Source organism: Choristoneura fumiferana, chromosome Z, assembly GCF_025370935.1.
Source record: "Choristoneura fumiferana chromosome Z, NRCan_CFum_1, whole genome shotgun sequence".
Classification (NCBI taxonomy): Eukaryota; Metazoa; Arthropoda; class Insecta; order Lepidoptera; family Tortricidae; genus Choristoneura; species Choristoneura fumiferana.
Genome location: NC_133472.1, coordinates 42,939,594 through 42,963,446, shown reverse-complemented (window position 1 = coordinate 42,963,446; position 23,853 = coordinate 42,939,594). Strand labels below are relative to the sequence as shown.

At 38.0% G+C, this 23,853-nt stretch overlaps 1 protein-coding gene across 1 annotated transcript in view; it reads left to right on the top strand.

Moving 5' to 3' along the window:
• Window positions 1–23,853, top strand: part of l(1)G0289 (plexin domain containing lethal (1) G0289) — a 75,039-nt gene that overhangs the window by 21,299 nt on the left and 29,887 nt on the right. Inside the window, exon 2 of the mRNA XM_074101123.1 lies at window positions 17,198–17,467. Within this exon, the coding sequence (XP_073957224.1) occupies window positions 17,198–17,467 (270 nt within the window). The remainder of the gene's footprint in view (window positions 1–17,197; window positions 17,468–23,853) is intronic.

Below are 23,853 nucleotides of genomic sequence, written 5' to 3'. Positions count from 1 at the left end.
ACTATTTACTATCACACCATTAAACAAACAGGAATAATCGAAGCTAAAAGAAAAGAAATAAATAAAACTATTTGTCATGGTTTATTTAGGACCCTAAGCCGTGCTTACAATACTTAGGGGCTGTTTCACCATCCATTGATTAGTGTTAACTGGCGGTTAGGTGTGATGCCGTCTCTATTTGTTTTGTTCAAATAGACAGAGACGGCATCACATTTAACCGTCGGTTAACGCTAATCAATGGATGGTGAAACAGCCCCTTATTGTCACATTGTAATGCCACAGATTATTTTATGTACGACCTGAAATTTTCTAGGCAATGGAACGTGGCTGTCTCACTGTGACGTCATCCAGCGTATTTCGTAAAAAAAATATAAAAATTAAAATACTCCTCCAAATTCAAAATCGATGAAAATGGTATCTTAAAATATCCTATTCTTCTCAAAAATAAAATAAAAACTATACTTAGGTTATTTTTTTTTGGTGCATCTCAATGAGGGCTATGGTTTTTTGTCTTTTGCGTGAGGTTTTTAAGTATGGCTTTCAAAGTCTGTTATTACGGGCGTGAAAACAAAGTTCAGATTAAAATCATATTTAATACACCTTAAAACGTACCATAAAAATATCGAGCATGCCACCGTGTTGCATAGTCCCCGTTTTGTTCGGAAAAAGGGAGGACAAAGGTTTCCTAAAGACAAAACTGTCTCAAAACACAGACATTCATTGCCCCAGAACGCATATTTGCCATAATTAATTTCAGATATTGCAAAATATTCACAAAATTATTCTAATTATAAATAAACCCGCGTAGCTAAACTATGAGATTTGACATTTCGGAGACCTCACGCTACACTCGCGCCTCTAGCGGCGAATTCATACGCGATAGCCTTCATGTCTTATCTCCTAAGCATGCCAATAATAGGAAACATTTTTCTATCAAAGTGTATCACTGATGTTTTCTAAGTTACCGGACAAAATAACATACACTAAAAAGGTGATTGACCCCGATATCGGTCTTAAGCCAAGTTTAGACAAGTTCATAAAATTCTAAACTCGGCTTTAGGGTTACCTGAAAACAGGCAGTTATGGTTTTTAGAATCCATAATGAAAGCACTACTTGGCATTAGGAACGAATGGAACAATAGCAAATTCCATAAACGCGATAATCAATAGATACACAATAGTTAATTGTGGAGGTACTGCACATATCAACATTGGTTTTGTTTAGTTTATTTATTGGTTCAATATAATGCATCAGTACCTGGGCGACCGAGCTTTGCTCGGGCAACTCGATACTAAGTGTTAACATAACAAATTTCATCGAAAACGTTGGAGCCGTTTCCGATATCCCCGAAATATATGTATCAAGAATTGCTCGTTTAAAGGTAGTAGATAAATTACAAAAATGACAGTTAAAGTATCTATATTGAAGTCGTTAAATAAAATATTAAAAAAGTTGAACAATAATATAAAAAAATAAAAATGCTAAGAATGTCAAATATTGAGATAAAAAAACATAACAAAATCTGATTTGTTCTCCACGAGGGATCGTCAGCAAAAATATAGTAAAATTATAATTAAAAACAATAAAGTTGAAAATGTCAAGAACACAATACCTACTTTAAACAATAAATGGATAACAATACGGTATTTGACTATTTTGTATATGTTTATAAATTAAAACTACACAATGCCTGTTATCGAATAGAAAAAACAATTTTTAATCTACCTTTACAAATAACAAAGTTATAAAGGTTTAAAATTCTAGATTAGACAGAGAAAGACATACTGGCATGTGACGTCACACGCCAGTACCGCCATACTGGCATGTGACGTCACACGCCAGTACCGCCATACATACTTGCTGCATAGAGAAAAGCGTTTGAGAAAGAGACAGGTATATAGATTTTTCAAAAAATCACTATAAATCCAATTTTCAACCGATTTAAATTTTCTCGTCGCTAAACACTATCTGTATATCTATATTTTCATAATAATATTAAGATATGGCAAATCAGGAGTTGTCAAATACCATATTATAATTTACAATACATTGATTCTCCATTCGGGAAGCTAGCTATAATCATCATCATCGTCCCGTCCCCAGCCTATACACGTCCCACTGCTGGGTACAGGCCTCCTCCCAGAATGAGAGGGCTTGGACCGTAGTTCTCACGCGGGCCCGGTGCGCATTGGGAACTTCACACCCACCATTGAATTGCTTCGCAGGCTGTAATCTAAGCTTACAAAAACTGTCAATTGATTAGTGTCGAGTCGACTACCCAATATATAAGTAACAAAGCTGTATACAGTCATTGTATTAGTTAGAAAAGTTGATCATTCATCGTCCGAGCTGCGCATTGTATGTTATGTTATGAGTCAGTCAAACCGCGCGCTATCCAGTGTTGCCAGATAAGTGGGTCGAAAACCGGCTTACAAAAAATATTTAAAAACTTAAGCGAATTCAAAGTTAGGGTTTTTTAACAAATGGCTTCGACTACTTTAGCAAAAGAGTATTAGGACTGTTTGGAATAAAGTCTCATTGTTATTTATGTTTTTTTTTTGAATTTTTAATTGAAATCCAATGCAATCCGTCTGAAAGGTAATGTATAGAAATAGAAGTCAGTTGTTCTGTCAAATTGTTTGCGTCATCATTGTATTTGTTGATTCCCTTAATATTATAAGCTCAAAACCATCTACCCGCTACAAATAAATAATAAGTCAGAAAGCGTGACTCAGAACAAATACCACACAAAAAGTGGCCATACTTCAAACCAAAACGACTTATTATTGAAGTACGACTCATTTTCGAGGTTGCAAATAGACGCGCTCGTGCTTGTTGATTGGTTAAAATTCAGAGACAAAGAAGAGATTGGTTTGCGCGCGATACAATGTCAGATGCGCGAAAAATGACGCGCAGAACACGGTTCTTAAGCCCCGCCTGCTAGGGCACGCAAGGCCATTTTTCCAACGCAGTTACGATTCCTGACTTATTATTTATTCGTAGTCTACCCGTGTCTTTTATTTAAATCGTCAACAGTTATTTCCGGAACTCTTGTCATTTGACAGTTCTGTTAGCGCTTAGTTGCACTAAAAGTTGGTAAAACTGAGATCTATTAAAATTTAGGCACGTCAATTACAATATAGAGGTATCACTGAAGTATTAGGAAAAGTTTTAACCCTAAATTTCTTTGTCAAAAATGTGAGTTTTTTTTTTATTTAAACCTCTTGAGGTTCCTAAGTTCCTGCGGTAAGTTTACAAATGACGCGTTTTAAAACACAGCCCCTCGCGACTCAATGAGGGCTATCGTTTTTTGTCTCACTAGATGGCGCACTGTTGCGTGAGGTTTTTAAGTATGGCTTTCAAAGTCTATTATTACGGGCGTGAAAACAAAGTTTAGATTAAAATCATATTTAATACACCTTAAAACCGTACCATAAAAATAATAAAAATATCGAGCATGCCACAGTGTTGCATAGTCCCCGTTTTGTTCGGAAAAAAGGGAGGACAAAGGTTTCCGAAAGACAAAACTGTCTCAAAACACAGACATTCATTGCCCCGGAACGCATATTTGCCAAAATTAGTTTCAGATATTGCAAAATATTCACAAAACTATTCTAATTATAAATAAACCCGCGTAGCTCACCCAAAAACTATGAGATTTGACATTTCGGAGACCTCACGCTACACACGCAAATTCATACGTGACAGCCCTCATTGCTAAACGCTCGGTGTTCGCTTACAGTGTAAATTGATAGATCCTGCCAAGGCACCTCGGCTGGCAACACCAGCGCCAACTCGTCTAATTGTTAACTCCTGTTTCCTGTTTAACAAATAGGCGTGCGTTGACCCGTTGCTCAACTAGGGCGGTCCAAATTAACACTTTCACAACTAACGACCTTGCCCCCTGCAGTGAAAGTGTTGAAACGTTTTTTTTTTTTTTGTAAAAGAGAACCTGGAAAGCGGAGTTGTTAAGAATAAAGGAGTTGGCAATTTTTATGTAGTAAAGTATAAATGGATGATTTTTAAATTACTATATTCTTAATATAATACTACTTAACGACTGCAAAATGTGCGCGTTCAGTATGTGTTTGGCCTGCCAAAATACGACCATGTCTCCCACTTTCGCGAGCAGCTTCGCTGGCTGCCGATTAGACGGCGGAGAGACATTCACATCCTGTGTCTCCTTTTTAATGTATTGTTTAATCCAGTAGTTCCCAAACTTATTTTTCTCGTGGACCACTTTCAAAATTTTACTGATTTCGGTAGACCCCCTGCTGGTACATTTCTACCACATTCTTAAAGTCGCCAAAAAATAAAAATTGTGTCGCTGTGTCTGAACAAGCATTAAGCATTGTCGGGCGGATAGCGCTTTGCAAGTCTGTACATGTACACGAAATTTTACGTAATATCGAATACGCAAGTTTGGACAAGTAACAGTCGCTTGCCTTATTAAAATATTATCTGCTTAGTTAGGTACTTAAAACAATGTAGGTAGGCCCTTATAAAAACTATCAAAAGCAGATAAATTTTCGTGGACCCCCATTAACATCTTATGGACCCCCATTTTTTGTTCACGCCTACGTAGACCCCCAGCAAGTCTCCCGTGGACCCCTGGGGGTCCACCTGGACCACTTTGGGAATCACTGGTTTAATCCTTCCTCTCCCTCGTACTTATCTGAAAGGTTTAGCTACTTGGCCGCTGGAAGCGGGCACCGCTTGCGGTCCAGCTCCAGACTCACAGTTGCCTTCCCGCTGAACAATGCGCGTTATGCTAAATCTTTCAGCATCCATTCCGTGAAGCTGTGGAACGAGTTGTCTTTGCTCATTAGGGAGTCCTCGTCTGGGCCTCGCTCAGGGATAGATTGAATAACTGTGGAATTAGGTAATTTGTTGTTTATTAAGTGTATTTATTTAAATGTTATAGACCTATTCCTTTCTTCTCACTGTGCATAAATTACTGTTCGCCAATCTTTAAGTTTTTCTTACCTGTTAAGAGCTTGAAAATATCCCTTATATAAGTTCGCCTTTGTTCTCTTTTGTTTTGTTGTTTTCTTTTTGCATTTTTTTTTGTGTTTATGTACAATAAAGTATTTACATACATACATACATACTTAGGAGGTTAAGTTTTAAACACTTAAGTAAAAGGCTTAATAAAGACTTAAAATTATATTAAAATAAATGAAAGGGTTTGAATACACCCACTCATACCGACACCGATACCGACAGGTATTTTGAAGTTAATAAAGAAGGTAATACCCCCTTAACGATTGGCAGTGCATAAAATTACTGTTTTCCTTATATGTATTTTAATAAAAAACCGGTTGTATTTTTTTACATTTGATCCGTCGTTTGCGAACAGTGTTAGAGTAGTATCGGTAATTTTCCAGCTACTATATCGATAGCACAAGGATAACCATTACTATATCTCAGTATTTACCCTAAAAAGACCCCTTATATAGGGCCCATTTTTATTTTCTTTGTCGATATCTTTCTTTTCTCAATTTCAATGCAATTTGGTGAATTGGTAAAGTTGCTTATTCTGACTATGGTAAGCCCAATTTCACACTAGATAATATGTCCTACAAATTTTTTCATTGAGTTACACAAAATGTATGGAAATTTCGTAACTAAATTGAAAATGAAAATGAAATTAAGTATAAAACGAGGCACCCAAAATGAAAAAAAAAAGCGACAACAAAATAAAAATTAGCCCTTTAACTATGCAATAACTAATACACTCTAATAAAATAATAACCTGTATAATAATAGTATTTGTTTTTTGTCAACATTTTCGTAGTTATTCAATTAGCTGCTTTTCACCATGTTTCGTTATTGTCGGTTTATCTTTTGTATGCCTTAACGTCGTATCAAACTAAAGGCTAGGTCTTTCTATTTCTATGTATCTATTTTTATTTGGGCCAACCGAGACTAGAATTCAGTTTTTTTTTACTTGGCATACGACAGGTGCCTTCTTGCAGTAAGGGCATACGCTAGCTGACCCGGTTTGCACGGAGCGGGTGGACTGGACGCCTATTGAAGAATCTTCAAAAAAGTTCTAAACCTTCAAAAATTGCGTTACGCTATACTTGAACGCCACGCCATCTAACTATAGTCAGGGGATTTTACCAGTACCCAAGTAGACTCTAAGGGTCTCCCCAAAACTATCGAGACGGAATAGGGTTTAGCTGATCAAAAAACTCTTATGTCCAGGCAATAAGAGCGAAAAAGACGTCGATCGGCGCGGCCGTTTGATGTTTACCGACGGGAAGACGACTTTTTCGCGCTTGTTGCGTGGACATAAAGCGATTTAGACCATTGAAGGATATGCAGTTGGATAATTTTGATGATGATTTGCAACAAGTAGAATGGGTGGAGTTCTCCAGTAATGTGAATGACATGGTCAGCACATTGAACCAACAAATTGTTAAGTTGTTTGACGTCAATGCCCCTGTTAAGTCATCGGTAATTAGGGCTCGCACACAGATTACAGACACTGTTAAGCACATGATGAGTTTGCGTGATAAAGCCGCGGCAGAATACAGGAGGATTAAGTTAAACAGTAAAACACAGTACTATAAGTACTTGAAATCAACCAGCAGCAGGGCACTGTTTTATGAAAAAAAAACAGCTTTTTTAAAGATAATATACTTAAATAATAACTTACATCAACCAAAACTGTTATGGAAATACCTTAGATCTACCATATTGCCTAAAAATGATACAGAATTACTTACTATTTTCAATGATCCCAATGCTATTAAATAGGCATTTGTATATTTACCATCCACCTCTAAAGTTACGATAATTTCGAAGGTATAGTGATGCAATTTCTCATTTGGAACCAGTCACTACAGATAAAATATAAAAAATCTCAAATCAAATGCTGAAGGTGTTAACCCTTAAATTGGCACTGTGCATCACCGTGTACGTTAGTAAATAAAAAATCCTATCATGAATATATATATTTTTTGAAACTTTTATGACTAAAAACCACTAAATAATTTTATGATGAATGGTTGAAAAAATATGTGACTTGTCAATAATTTCAAATTAACGTCAGTGTCAAAAATAAGTTCAACGCGGCGTCGCATTCTAGTACCTAGGGAAAGTTTTATTAAAAAATTTCAACTTTTTTCTATGCAAGTTATGCTTATTATGTTTTGTGTTTTATGAGAAAAGGCTAAAGTATACGAACAATTGGTTCTTTTGTGTACATTCAGCATCATAACAACGATAATCACTGTTAAATTAGAACGTACACCACGGTTACCGTCGCCAAGTTTGTGAAGAAGTACTTACATTCAACTAAGGTAACCACCATGTACGTTGCCAACTACAAGGTGAATTAACTTCGGTAACCACGGTGTACATTACCAAGTTCCCTGTACATTTTTTTGATTTCAAATTAACGATTTTACGTCCCCTTGTTTATTTTAAATCTTTTTAAACAGTATGCTTTTCTTTCTTTGTCTGCAGTGCTTAACATAAAGTCGACCGCATAAGATTTTAGCTTTAATTCCCGTAGAAAATGCATGTTATGATTGTGGCTCTAATCCGGACGAGGAAATTAAACCGCACGCACCGACACAATTCGATTCTGATGATAGCTCTGATGCACCTTCTCTAAACTCTTCTTTGGAACGTTTGAATTTGCTATTTTGCTTATTGGATGAGCATGAGGTTGATAAATATATATGTATGTATATCCAAAACCGATTGAATTCTGAAAGCATGCACGATGCTTCTTTCACCCATTAGAGAAAAATTTCTGCCCTGGCCATCCACAGTTAATATGATGCTTTGCCCACATTAAACTCTATGCAATCCATAGCCACGCCATCTACACTTGAGCGCGTTTCGAACTCAACCAGAGCTCATCTTCAGAGCAACTCATATATGCCCCTTTTTTCGCTGTTGGAAAACACGAAATTGCTTTCGACAGTTCCACACTATATTTGATTTGGATAGGTACGAGTATTTAAGTAAATGTAAACAAACTTCAGTTGCTAGATTTGTCACATTCAAGGATTTAAACATTTTACTTGTCTATCATTGTAATACTAACTAGACTAGTGTATTTCAATACAGATAGTATGTTTAGATAGTTTAATGGGGAAATTTCAATATTTAAGACACCAATTGACGGTGTTTTGTTTACATTTAGTTAAAATACCAATACCAAATATACCAAAACCAAGTATAAATGATGTTTTTTTTTAAATAATTTAGGTTTTTTTTTATATAAAAGTTTACTGCCTCATTGGCAGCGGTAACCAGCGTGTACACAAAATAATGTTACTTTGTTCTTATAGAATTGGCAACGTGCATGGTGATGTACATAGATTTTCTGAAAAACCAATAATGCTGGTTTTTTTTTTCTTTTTCCTGTAGACCCTAAGACGGTATTAAATCAAAGTATGATACTGTATCACTTGTTTTTGTATTTTTTTACTCTTGCCAATTTAAGGGTTAAAATTGACATTTCCATACACTACTGAAACAATAAAAGATGTTATTAATGCCTCTATTCAACCACAACTGTCCCTGACATCTGGAAACTAGCAATTATGCGTCCTCTCCTCTCCCCTCCCTAAAACGTCACACCCATCTGAGCTAAACGAACTAAGGCCTATCAGCATTTAACCTTGTTTGTCGAAAAAAAATGGAGAAGACTGTGTGCTTGCAGTTAACCGATTACCTTGAGAACAACAATGTGTTACCGGATGTGCATTCTGGATTTAGAAAGGGGCGGAGTACGGTGACTGGTTTGCTTGATGTTACAACGCCAATATCTTGTGTTCTCAAGATAAGGGATGGTTTACACTGTTGTTATTCTTTCCAGGGCATTTGATTGTCTAAATATTGATTTGTTGCTGTCTAAGTTGAGCTACTGTGGATTTGATCATAATGCTTTGAAATGGTTCGACAGTTATCTCAAAAAACGTCAATATGTAAAGCTGTGTCCTGCTGATGGTTCCTTTTAAGTCTCTGTCAAAGTACAACTCGGTAGAGGAGTGCCACAGGGATCGATCCTCGGACCAATCCTGTTTATCTTGCATTCTGCCGACATAGACTTGTATCAAACATTGTAAATAACATATATACGCAGACGACATACAAATGTATATCTCATGCAGGCCATCTGAGATTGACATTGCAATAGAGAAGCTCTATTTTTTTTATTGTATGATGACCAGATGGTCCCAAAGGAAGACCAGCGCCGTTCACAAGACATGTATTACTATTTATATTTTTTTTTTCTTATCCATTCTTACCATGTCACGAATAAATATTTTCTTTCTTTTTTGGTCGGATTAAACAGATTCCGCGTCGATAGATGAGGGAAATCCTAAACCGATCACTATTGTTTTGTTTATCCATCGATTTTTAGTATTCACCAGAAGCCTTATTATCTAACGCAATCGTAGTCACTTTCACCACTTCTTTCTGTCACACGATGTAGTAAAGGGTAGAAAAAGAGAGTGAATGCGATCGCGCCTGGGGGGCCACTACAAAATTCGAAGATCGAGGTTCGTATCGTACCGTCCCTCTCACTCTCGTATTAAATAATATTAGCGTCAGCGGGACGGCAAGATACGAAGTTCGAATTTTGTGCTTCGTGGTATAAGACCTGAGCGTTTGATAATACGGCCTCTGTTGTCGATAGAACTATTGGCAACACTATTTGCAAAGTCCGCTTTAGAATTTACATAATTTTACATACACAACTTTTTAAATTGAAAAGATCCTTGAGAACGGAGTCTAAATCTGATCTCTGACAGTTCAGCTATACATTATAGTTACCACGTAAGATAATCTACACCTTCGGATTTGAATTGCCGCCATTTTTACACGACTACCCGAAAAATTTGAGGGGGGGGGAGATAATGACACGCGTTTAAGCAAAGATTGATCATGACTCAGGAAGCGGGATCAGCAGGAATACGTCTGCGGTTTGTTGTCTACAGAGGCCCTCCCCCTTAGAACGCCATTGTGAACGACAACTCCCCACTTACATATACCGGTAGCCCACAATTCCCGCGATGTCGTCAGTCCACCTAGTGGGAGGCCTGCCAACGCTTCGTCTTCCCTTTCTCCCCCAATGGTTATCTGTTCTTCGAGCGATGTGACCGCCCATTGCCACTTCAACTTGCACAATCTTCGCGTTATGTTGATGACTTTACTTCTTCATCGCACTTGCGTATTTCGGTTTCTATCGCCCAAAGAAACAAACACTGAAAACGTCACATTCATGTAAATTGAATGGTTTAAGGGCACCTATACCTATCCCATAATTACGTCCCTGCAAATAGGTCAAATAATTGGCTTTTAGTAATTTCTAAGAAACTCCGTAGTACCGTGTGAATCTAACACGTGGGTGTACGTACACACATGTACAAGAACCACACGTACAAGGGCATTGCCAAGCCAGGTGTAAAACTTAAGTAAATAACTTGTTGTATGTAGTAGTGCACAGAATTATTATAGAGCTTAAGTAAATTTTCGAATTTGGAACGTCAATTTGTTTATACGGACACATTACTACTACATACAAGTCTCCTGCGGTTTCCTGTCTCGGTCGCTTGTCTCTGTCGCGGCGCGCACCGCCACCTTTGAAGACATAAGATATCCGTATTTTTAAAGTATTTTCAATCAAATTGCGATATGCGATTTCCATTTGTTAGTTCTTTACCTCAAAAGCATAAATTCGTTGTAGCGATTCACGGAATCGCATTTCACCTCAAACTGACAGAATTTCAATAGAATCATTCGCGTATAGTATTTTAAGTCACTGACATAGCTGGAAAAATATGAAAATTGAAGTGGCAATGGGCAGGCCACATCGCTCGAAGAACAGATAACCGTTGGGGGAGAAAAGTCCTCGAGTGGCGACCACGAACCGGATGACGAAGCGTTGGCAGGCCTCCCACCAGGTGGACTGACGACATCGTGAGAGTAGCGGGAAACCGGTGGATGCAAGTGGCGAGTTATCGTTCATTGTGGCGTTCTAAGGGGGAGGCCTTTGTCCAGCAGTGGACGTCTTCGGGCTGATGATGATGATGATGATGATAGTATTTTACCCTAGACGCATTTCGCCGCAATCGATGTTTGCTTGGGACTCTAATTAATTTGACACGTTAATTGATATTTGCACTAAAATACAGTAAACACGATCGAGGTGAAATGCGACTAAAAGTAAATAATCCATACTTCCATACTATATATACTATATTATACTATATATTATACTATATATACTATATATACTATAATATTATAAATGCGAAAGTAACTCTGTCTGTCTGTCTGTCTGTTACGCTTTCACGCCTAAACCGCTGAACCGATTTTGATGAAATTTGATACAAAGATAGAATAGACCTTGGGAAAGAACATAGGCTATCTTTTATCGCGAAAAAGAGGCTTTAAGGGGTTGAAATAGGGGATGAATGTTTATAAGGTGGAAGTTCGTCGCTGTCGAAGATAATATATAACCATGAAACTTGGCATTTAGGCACTTAATACGAAATAAAGTGCAAAATAGGTATCCTAAATAACTAAATTAAATACTTTCCAAAGTTACCTACTATACCACGCGGACGAAGTCGCGGTTAAAAGCTAGTAATAAATAAATAAAATAAATATCACGGGACAATTCACACCAATTGAACCAAGTCCAAAAGTAAGCTTAGCAAAGCTTGTGTTATGGGTACTAAGCAACGGATAAATATAATTATAAAGATATAGATACATACTTAAATACATATTAAACACCCAAGACCCGAGAACAAACATTTGTATTTTTCATACAAATATCTGCCCCGACACGGGAATCGATCCCGGGACCTCAAGCTTCGTAATCAGGTTCTCTAACCACTAGGCCATCTGGTCGTCAAAAAAGTAATAGTAATAGACTAAAAGTAATAACGACAAAAAAAATGCACGATTGTGACACAACGTTATCGCTATAATGAAATATACGATCGAGGTGAAATACGCTACATGGAAATTATGCTTTTGATGTAACAAAGTAACAGATGGCGCTTTCTCAGTTCAAGGATTAAATATCCAAGTTGTTACCTATCAGCGGCGTGGCGCAGTGACAACTCTAATTCTAATGCTCCTGCGAAAATACTAGGTTAAAAGATTAGAAATAGCAATCCATGAATAATAAAAAGCTAGCAAAAAAACATTTATTGACAATGCTGCTGTTTAATCAAGAATGTGTAACTTGTACAGATGACCTATTTTACCCTCGACTTAATTATCAACCCTCGCCTGCGGCTCGTGTCGGGTAAAAGTTTACTTTTACAGTTCCAATTGAACCAACTAACAAACACCATAACTTATTGTGAGATACCACCAAATGCTTAAACAAACACGTCGTATCGACAATCATCAGCCAGATACACTTAAGGGTAATGAAAACGCCGAATAAGCTCAATTACTACGCTCACCTAGCACTTATCACAGGAGGTGGTACAGTATAACGCATACCCTCTTTGCGGCCTTTCCTCTTGTTACATACGATGAAATGTTTTTTTGATTGATGGTCAACAATTTTAACTATTTTTAACTGTAAAAAATAGAAAACAAGACTCGAATAAGGCTTGGTACCATCAGCCAAATAAGTGGTCTACCAATTTTCAAACAAGTTCCTATCAAAATCAAATGAATATGTTGCTAAAGTCGAACTTTCAAGTTGATTTTATTATTTCAATGGCATTATTGTTTTATGACATGCAAATGATTATCAACTTTAGGGTGGTAGACCACATATTTGGCTGATTTATTTATTTCAAAGAAACTTACACAGTATAACAGTTAAACACTAAGGCACTGCGCAAGACAAACACTGAGAAGAGAGAGATTGAATGACAATCCAACAAAACAACTATTCATAAATTAAATGAACTGATAAAGAAATAGCAATATGGCCGCCACGTCGGTTCGCTCGCTTAACTGCGGTTTTGACAAGAACTGATTGCCTTGTACCACGAAATTCAGTTCGCGCGGTGACAAGCATACAATTTGCGTTAATTTAGCGACAGTCGCTATGTCGAGACGTTATCATAATACTTATAAGCTCCGCAAATAGACTTAACATTCCAATTATATTGATGTGTAATACATTTAATGCGAATCCTTCAAAATTTAGTAACTAAACAAATGTTGACATGAGTGCGCAGTTAACGTGCGCAGTCCTACCTACGTGGTCTCGCCGCCACGAAAAGAAGGGAACAAAAAAATGTAGCGTATAATATAAGCTTAAGTCAACTCCGGTTGGAAGTGCTTGAAACGAGAGTTTAAGCGCGATTAAGATCGCCGCGTGATAAGAACTTGCTTATATATAACATTAAAAATATGAACTTTTGCTGTTTCCGTTGTCGCATTCTACATCATCATCAATAAAGGAGTTTTCATTTATGACAGATGATTCAATCATTGTATTAATGGCACTTTCTTTGATGGCGCAATATTGTATGAACAATAAGTTTTTTCATCACAGTTGCTCGTAAACAGTATCGTAACATGCAGGCTACCTTGGTTGCAACTGCAACCCCCCCAAATAAAACCCTCGACCTTAATGTGCTTGTCATGAAGCCCGTGGTCGGTAAATGAGTCATTGCGCGTACACATTTTCTTGCCATGAAGCCCAAGGACGGTCAATGAGTCAATGTCCGTACTGATGATGCTGCGCGCGCTGCTGCAGGACTAGATGCACACGCACGTTGCAGCTCGTGATGCGGGAGGGGGAGGGCGGCGCTGCCAAGAGCGCAGCCTAATATATTGGCAACATTTAGAGGAATTATATTTTTTCTTTTACAAATATAAAAATTTACTCGCAAATGTGATGAAAAACATTGTATGTCGCACGGGCGGTACTAGAATTACGAACATCGACTCATTAAAGCCCTCAGTCTTCGACTTCGGGCTTCAAATATACTCGTTCGTAATTCCTTATTTACCGCCCTTAAGACACAATGTACTATTGCACTGTACTTTTTGTTGACTGTACGTGCATTGTCATCCAAACTACATTTCCGTACCAAATTTCAAGTCGATGCCATACACCGTTGAGGAGTTCCGTCCTGCAGAGACGATGCTGCCTGGACCACCGGGATGTCACGGCCAGATTATTGTATTGCCACCATATGTATATATATTACATAAGTATGCCACAGGTCAATCCGACCAATATAAAAAGAATTGATAAGTTTGACATTTGTACACAGTACTTATGGTGCAAAACCATCTTTGCTCTTCAATTCGTGTTACATAATTTTAGGAGAAAGTTGGCTGGGGACTGTTCAAATTTTCCAATTAGTGGAGAAATACCCATTTAACTTGCCTTTAGGTTGTTGTTGTTGTTTTTGTACGTTAGGGTCAAATCTTGTAAGTAGGTACATTTTGACCCACATCCTGTGATTGGATTGCAATTGGCTTGAAATTTGGTATATTAAATATGTTGATATATATATATATATATATATTTATATATATCAATATTTATATATATATATATATATATATATATATATGAATGACAATTCAAATACAGTCAGAAAAAAAACTTGAATTTTAAACAGATGTTCATTACTCGTATTGAGCGTACGTTCTAAAAAAGTAATATTATAATTAATTTTGTATAGAACGTCGTTTTTTTCCTGGCATTCAAAGTGAAAAGTAGTGTTTAATGCGAGACTAAACAACCATAACGACACTCGAACTATAGCCACCCTCGCTCTGCTCGGGTGGTTAAACATCTCGTGTCACTATGGCTTGTTTTCGTCCCTTGTCAAAGAATCTACTATTTTATTTGATAGGGAGCAATCGAGCAGGTAGGTCGCCTGATGGAAACCGCCCATGGATAATCGTTAACGTGAAATTTACAACAGATTTTATTTTTAATTAATTTAATAATACTAAGGATTATCTTATATTTAGCTAGTTATTGCATTGCGTATCCGCGTCCGCTGAGTCAAAGGTTATCAGCTAACACCGGACATGGGATTTTTTCATAACATGCGAGATAATACAGCGAAGCTTGGATAAATGATAAGCCTCTATAGCTGGGAGTCAGGGCCTGGGGGCTACTAAGAAATTCGAAAATCGAAGTGTGAATCGAAGGATGTGTTATTGAAGCGTTTCTATTGGTTTACGAAAAACAACCCTCGCAACACATCCTCGCACATTATTGGTATATCAATTATTAATCTCTTGATGCGACCTTCCTCTACCATATCTTTATGAGGAGAATGCGAATTTATTACACTTCAAAATATAATAATAATCGTGCATTTATTTCGCCAATATTTTCTGTGACAAATTTGTAAATAACATTAACATTAAAATATTTTAGTTATTATTAATTTATATTTCTATTCTTCCCGTTTCGTTCTCAACAATAAATCCAACAACTAGATACGAGTGCTGCTACCACGATAGTTTTTTGGTGCATAAGCCATAGTTGACAACCTTAGAGCGACCGCCGAGCGTAGGTATGAAAATTGAAGTACATACAGGAGATTGACTTCTGTACCTATACGGCCATTATATGATACGGTGTAAGGCTGACTATAGTAGCATAACAAATCCGAACGTTTCCGAGAAAATACGATAGGAAAGGATTATTCAGTACATCTCTGTCCACATACCAAATCCGTCCAGCCGTTTTCGCGTGGAAGAATAACAAACATACACACACACGCACACACGCATATCACAAACTTTCGCATTATATTATTAGTAGAATAACATAAACACGCCAAACCTGCGACGCGTGACGCACTCACTGCTATATTAAAGAAAGAGATGACGACACTGAAATTTTTAGTAAATATGTCTGTAGGTAAATATATATTTAAATTATTTTCCGTGCCGTGCCCGGATTTAGATTCAAATTCAAATCATTTATTCAGTAAATAGGCCGTGATGGGTACTTATACACGTCATTTTTTAAACTACCAGCGCTTTCGGAAAGACCATCATTGCCAAGAAGAATGCGCCGCAAGAAACTTGGGCGAAAGTCATTTTTTCATAATAATATAATTACAAATAAAATACTTAAAAACTATAGTATACAATTAAAGAAAAAAAATCAAATAATAATAATACTACAGGGATGTATGGGGTCCTTAGTTACAATACTAAACACTAATTATATCTAAACTATATCTACGTTCAGTAGAAGTGTAGAATGCTTCCACCGTCATAAATTTTAAAATAATAGATAGAATAGAAAGAAAAGAAAAAGAAACCAAGCTGTCGATGAATTTCATTGGTCGATAGGCAGCATGCGGGGAATACCCGATGCCTTTATATCGAACGAGTTAGTGCTCAACGATTTTCCGAATGCTGGAATTCCCCGCATGCTATACATTTACATTATATTGTATTTCGATCTAATTTATGAAAAGTGTAAACAAACCGATTTCATCCAAATTCTTGTATAAACACTCACTGGGTCGAATCGAATCAATAACACATTTATCTATAATTCGTGTCTTTTAACTAGATGTCTAATCACTTTTTTCACCAAAATTCACTTGATTTCAATATTTATTTTTCATTTGAAAAATGTTCGTCAAAATATGACGTTATCTCTTGATTGAAACATGTGTATAATCTGTAGTAGCATAGATTAGCGTAGAGATGGTGGAAAATTTGACATTTTAAAAATCGATTAATGCGCGGATGAAAAAGCGATTTTTATTTACTTTCCTTAAAATAAAAAAATAGTTACTGTTTTTATAATTGAATAAACAGTCTTTGGAATGAAATCAAGTATTGTAAATAATAAAATAGACAATTGATCTATTGAATTAAGTAATAAATTAATCGATTTACTGAACAGATTAATTATTTTGCAATAGGTTCTAGGTTTTCACATCATTGAATGTCTCGGATAAATGGCGTCTTTGCTTACACTTTTCATAAATTGGATCGGAATACAATATAACCGACTTATCGACCAATGACTGAACCTCAGCACTTTACTGTGCACAGTCACCATCAGGAGATTTTCGATAATCAAAGTTCGTATCGTACCGTCCCACTCACTCTCGCATTCAATAATATTAGCGTCAGCGGGATGGCAAGGTACGAAGTTCGAATTTGGCACTTCTAGCAGCTTCTTAACATTTTTTTTATTATGAGGTGTAGTGCCTTGTTTACTGACCGTACTTTCTTTTACAGCATGGGACCTCACGTACAGCGAATCGTTCGTGCCGATCCAGGACTTCATACCTCTCGAGCACAGCCACAACCGGCACAGACGGGATGTCGCGACCAGCCCTGCGGACCCTATCGCGGCCAGCAGTTTGCCCCCAGCGTCTGTGCCCAATGATGACCCGAAGACCGCCAAGCCCACTGCGGCTGCCGCTGTCACTGTCACCGCCGCTGCCGCTGCCACTACTCCCGCCAATGCCACCAGTGACGACAGCAACCGGACTACCAACCTTACCAGTAAGTGAAATATTTTAGTATACCTGCTTCAGCGATTTATAAAGGTTCTATGAAAAAAAAAACCTTTTTTCTGCAAGTAGGCAGCTACGGGCTATTTTTAATGTCACTTTTTTAAACTACCACCCCTTTCAAAAAGACCATCACTGCCAAGAAGAATGCGCCACGGTCCCGTTGGCACCCTTTGCGTACGGAACCCTAAAAATATCATATTTCCACCATTTTACGAAGTTTACAACTCAGAGCCGCTAGTCATATTATGTAGTAGGATAATTATTCATTGTTTCTCATGCCCCGTCTACACGTTTTTGCGTTATCTTCATTGAGTTTGCGATAACCCTTTAGTATGGACACACCTAAGGCTATTTCATTCATTAAGCATCCATTAAATATTATACTTAAGATGAATGTGCATTGGGTCTATGCCAAGGCAGGAGGCAGCGCTATACTTCGTTTTTTTAGCATTAGAGAAAGGGTAATCAATCTTGACGAGTCTTTTTATTGAAAAGCGTTTTTAAAATAACATTAACTATTACTTGTGATACCAAAAGCATGTAGGTAATGTAAATGATCACATGCCCTTGCTAAATGTTACATATTTGCTGTGACTTATTTTTCAAAGGTGTCTTTCAATATTAAGACACATCAAGATCTTAAGAAGAAGTATAGTTTGCGCCACAGCAGTAGAAATTTGCTTTTTTTTATTGCTTAAGGGTTAGCAGACCTCTGGCTCGTTACCTCTCTACGCGTCTCCCTGAGAAAAATGGTCTTGACGACAGACAGACGGACACCATAGTGACTTTTACTGCCTTTTATTTTAAAGCTAGTGTATGAATTCGTTCTTCCCACACAAGGAATGATATCATTTCGTCTGCATAACGTGCCATGTAACTGTATCGTTTGTAACATGATCATCAATAGTCTTGCGAAAGATAAAAGGTACAGAGAGGTCATTCAGGTGTCCCATTCCAAATGATATGAAATAGAGATGTGCCGACCATACGACTGAACGGTGCTGTCGGCTAAGTTCGGGTGCAATCGGGAACTTTCGTGGGCCGCTAGTGGAGCCACTCGTCGTGAGTTGGCGTTTAGACAAGTTTGTTATGTAGTGCTCTTCATTACTAGGTATAATATTTACTTACAATAAGTGCCGAATGAAGCCGTGGTGGCCTAGTGGGTTGACTTATCGCCTCTTAAGCAGAGGGCCGTGGGTTCAATTCAAACCCCGGCTCGCACCTCTGCGTTTTTCGAAATTCATGTGCGGAATTACATTTGAAATTTACCACGAGCTTTGAAGGAAAACATCGTGAGGAAACCTGCACAAACCTGCGAAGCAATTCAATGGTGCGTGTGAAGTTCCCAATCCGCACTGGGCCCGCGTGGGAACTATGGCCCAAGCCCTCTTGTTCTGAGAGGAGGCCTGTGCCCAGCAGTGGGACGTATATAGGCTGGGATGAAGTGCCGAATGCTCGATATAGTTATTCACAAGCTTTTATTTAACTTACCCTGTTTATTGTTGTTTTTGTTTGGGTAAAATCTTGGACGACCGGATGGCCGAATGGTTAGAGAACCTGACCTGACTGCGAAGTATGAATAATACGAAGTTAGTTCTCGGGTCTTGGATGTTTAATATGTATTTAAGTATGTATTTATCTATATAAGTATGTTTATCCGTTGTCTAGTATCCATAGTACAAGCTTTGTTTAGTCTGGGACTAGGTCAATTGGTGTCAAGTGTCCCATGATATTTATTTATTTATTTTAATCTTGCAAGTTTATTTTGACGCACTTCCAAGGATCGGCTCATCTTCAAATTTGGTATGCATGGTTGAATTGCCTTGAACTTAGGGTATACGTGGTTTGATTTGGTAGATTGGATGAAAATGCAAGTACAGTCCACAAAAAAAGCTTGCACTAAAAATTAAATTTTGAACAGAAACTTATTTGTGTCTGTGTTTTAAATGTGGCCGGTTACTCGGCCTTCCCGTGTGGTCGGTACATCTCTGATGTAAAGTGACCAGTTATTCTTTGATACCGGTATTGATTTGTTCATGCTATATCATTCATTACTGGCATCGACATCAATGTACAGTGGGAGTAGGAAAACCTTCGTCAGTTATTAAATTGATTCCTTTATACAGTCATAGACTCTTAGTACGTTTTGAAACCAAAGCACTATGTAGACAAGGGCATATCAAATTATACTTACTTGACATGATAATAAGGGTCAAAATAATATACACCTCTAACTAGTAAGATAATCTAGTTTCATATCAATACCAAACCTTTTTAATAAACAGCGTCGTAAGAGTTTGAATCAAATAATGTTATTTTTAACGAGTAAGTACTGCCTTTCCGCAACGTAACGTTTGGCAACCTGTTTCATTTCGCAAACTCTAAAACTGTAAATATTTCAGGATTTATTTCAGGGTCATCGTGTAGAACCCTTTAGGTTAGGTTAGGTTAGTTTTATAAAAATCCTGAAATATTTACAGTTTCAGAAATATTAAACAGTCGGGAAATGAAAAGTTGCGAAATGAAACTGGTTGCCAAACGTTATTCGCCGAAACATTAGTAAACCTCTTTTTAATTGTCAGTGCTTGTCAGTGCCAAGGTGTAGTGGTAGGGTTGCTATGGTCACCTTTAAACAAGATTATGTTTAGCAGGTTGACAGTTTGATGCAGATGTCATACTCAATTGGTAAAGTAGATTATCGCTCATACTGTGCAAAGGCAAATAGATCTTAAGGTGACCTTTTTTTACTCCGACTGTACCATAGATGTCAATGATTACTGGCAATGGCAACCTACTAAGATTGTTTTTTGGAATCTTTTTGTATTTTTTATTTCAATTCCAAATTTTTTGTTACTTTTACGGTCATCCCGTAAAACCTATATCGAAAATACAAACTGTAATATAGATGCACAGAAAAACCAGAAAAATAAGACCAGCGTTGGGAATCGAACCCAGGTCCTCGGCATTCCGTGCCGTGTGCTCTACCGCTACACCACCGCTGGACAACGATACAGACACGAATTTCTCCTATGCACCTCATCTCAGCTTTGTTTATTTCTTATTTAGCCACTTAAGCAGCGACACTAGCGACATCTATGCCGTAGCCCTCATCGAGAAACTCGAGGTTAGTTCCGATGGAGTGCCGAAAAGTTTCTCGATGAGGACTACGGCACAGATGTCGCTAGTGTCGCTGCTTAAGTAGCTAAATAAGAAATAACACAAGCTGAGATATGAGGTGCATAGGAGCAATTCGTGTCTGTATCGTTGTCCAGCGGTGGTGTAGCGGTATAGCACACGGCACGGAATGCCGAGGACCTGGGTTCGATTCCCAGCGCTGGTCTTATTTTTCTGGTTTTTCTGTGCATCTATATTTCAGTTTGTATTTTCGATAATGGCAACCTACGGCAAAAATGGCTGATATGACCTCCTTTAATTTTCCACAACACGAACATGTGCGGAATGACGCAACTGTTGTGTAAATCGAAAACCATTTGGGTAATTAATTGAATAGCGAATAAGTGCGTCGAGTGAACTCGACGTTGTGCCGCGTTTCCACCAGAGATGTGCTAGAAATGCGCCTTTCATGAACCAATAGAAACTAGGGATTGGCCGAATATTGTATATCCGGTATTCGTATACTATCAGCCAAACATGTGGTCTACCACCTTAAAGTTGATAATCGTTTGCATGTCATAAAACAATAATGCCAATAGACGTGCCTGTCAACTTGAAAGTTCGACTTTAGCGACATATTCATTTGATAGGAACTTGTTTAATAATTGATAGACCACTTATTTGGCTGATGGTACCTCATTGGTTCAGTGAATGTCATCTGCGGTTTTGGTTTCCTTATTTTTACCGGTAGTGTCTTGATATCTTCAGTCAATCGTGAAATATTATTGGTTATATAAATATGTAAGTATTTCTTTTAATTATCACGTCAATATCGGCTGTAAGTAGTAATAGTGGTGCGGTAGAATTCGACAGTGATAAAATCGAATAGCTTGGAAGTAAATTATGTCGTCCACTATAAAACAGGTCTGTGCTAACCGCCCACCTCTCGCTTCTTATTACGAATAAATATGTGCCTCTTCATCAGTCAGTCCGTCTGTCGAATCGAATTCCCACGGTCGGATGACTAAATGTTTTTATTCAATAAAGGCAATATTGTTTTTCACTTAAAGTGTCTGGTGAAAGTGTAGTTTTTCCGTTTCATTATTTTACTACGTATTTTGTATAGCTATATAATACGACGTGTTTTAGAATTACTTAATTAGTTTCCAGGGTATTTTTTTTTCTCAGCTAGTTAGATTACCTATCAGAAAATGATCATATAGCAGTCCACTGCTGGACAAAGGCCTCCCCCCTCCCCATCGAAAATACAAACTGAGACATGGATGCACAGAAAAACCAGAAAAAGAGACCAGCGCTGGGAATCGAACCCAGGTCCTCAGCAATCCGTGCTGCGTGCTATAACCCCTACACCACCGCTGGACAGGAATTTAGACACGAATTTTTCCTATGCATACATATCTCAGGTTGCTTATTTCCCCCCTCCCCCAATGAGCGCTGTGCCCTGTCTTCGGCTAGACGCATCCAGCTTCTACCAGCAGCCTTTCGCAGATCGTCACTCCACCTGCCGGAGAGCGTCCTACACTGCCCTTATTTTTTAACCCCGACTCAAAAAGAGGGGTGTTATAAGTTTGACTGCTATGTGTGTCTGTGTATCTGTCTGTGGCACCGTAGCTCTTAAACGGCTAGGCCGATTTGAATGCAGTTTTTTTTTGAAATCAGGTTTTCTAGCGATGGTTCTTAGGTTGGCGGATGGTTGTTGGTTGATTGGTTTCGTGTGCTCTGCCTACCCCGTTTGGGAATACAGGCGTGATGTTTGTTTTTGTGTGTTCTTAGACATGTTTCATCAAAATTGGTTTAGCCGTTTTTGAGATACTTATAGAACTTTGAAGTGACAAAGTCGGGGGTTGCCCAAGTTCTTGTCGGTTAGGTTATTATTTTATCAATCAAAACAAAAAATGACGAAGATATAACCAGTTAACCGCACATGCTGAACCTGAGCATTTGTCTGCTGAACCTGCCTCATATCAATGAGGGCTATCGCGTATGAATTGCCACTAGAGGCGCTAGTGTAGCGTGAGGTCTCCGAAATGTCAAATCTCATAGTTTTTGGGTGAGCTACGCGGGTTTATTTATAATTAGAATATCTTTGTGAATATTTTTCAATATCTGAAATGAATTATGGCAAATATGCGTTCCGGGGCAATGAATGTCTGTATGTATTTTGAGACAGTTTTGTTTTTCGGAAACCTTTGTCCTCCCTTTTTTCCGAACAAAACGGGGACTATGCAACACTGTGGCATGCTCGATATTTTTATGGTACGGTTTTAAGATGTATTAAATATGATTTTAATCTAAACTTTGTTTTCACGCCCGTAATAACAGATTTTGAAAGCCATACTTAAAAACCTCACGCAACAGTGCGCCATCTAGTGAGATAAAAAACGATAGCCCTCATTGAACGATCATGTACCTTCTTGCTTATACTTATGATGGTTATATATTACATGCAGGCTACCTTGGTTGCAACCCCCCAAATAAAACCCTCGACCTTAATGTGCTTGTCATGAAACCCGTGGTCAGTGCCCGTACTGATACTGCATGGCGCGCTGCTGCACGCGCACCTCCTCCCGCAGCTAGGCACGCAACAGCAGGGGAGGATGCTGGCGCTGCCCAAGAGCGCAGCCTAAGGTATCGGCAATGAGGCAAAAATAATATTTTGTCTTACAAATAAACAGTTTTACTCGCAAATGTGATGAAAAACATTGTATGTCGCACGGGCGGTACTAGAATTACGAACATCGACTCATTAAAGCCCTCAGTCAGACTCTCGTTCGTAATTCCTTATTTACCGCCCTTAAGATACAATGTACTATAGGCGTTTTGAGATGATTTTTAATCCTTGTTGTCACGCCGTGCGACATTTTCAGCAAGGCGTGACGGTTCTGTGAAACATCCGCTGTAAGTGCTATGCCAGTCAGTATGTCATGTTCATGTTTTGTATGTATTGATAGTATGTTTTCAATGGCTCCCTTTAGGTCAGGCTTTAATAACATGCCGAGCTCATACAAAGGATGTTTATAGAACTATACTTTGGTTTAAGCACGGAACTAATTATACGGGACCTGCTTTTTGAAATTATTCTGAAGTGCTGACAAATTGTGGACTGTCACAGTTTTAAATTTTCCTGATACATGATACATTCTAGAGAGTACCAGGCTTTGTAACCGACTGCCCGAAGGAAGGTGTGTGTATTTATTTTCTTTGTTCCTCTCTGTGACTTAAATGGCTAGACGATTTTCA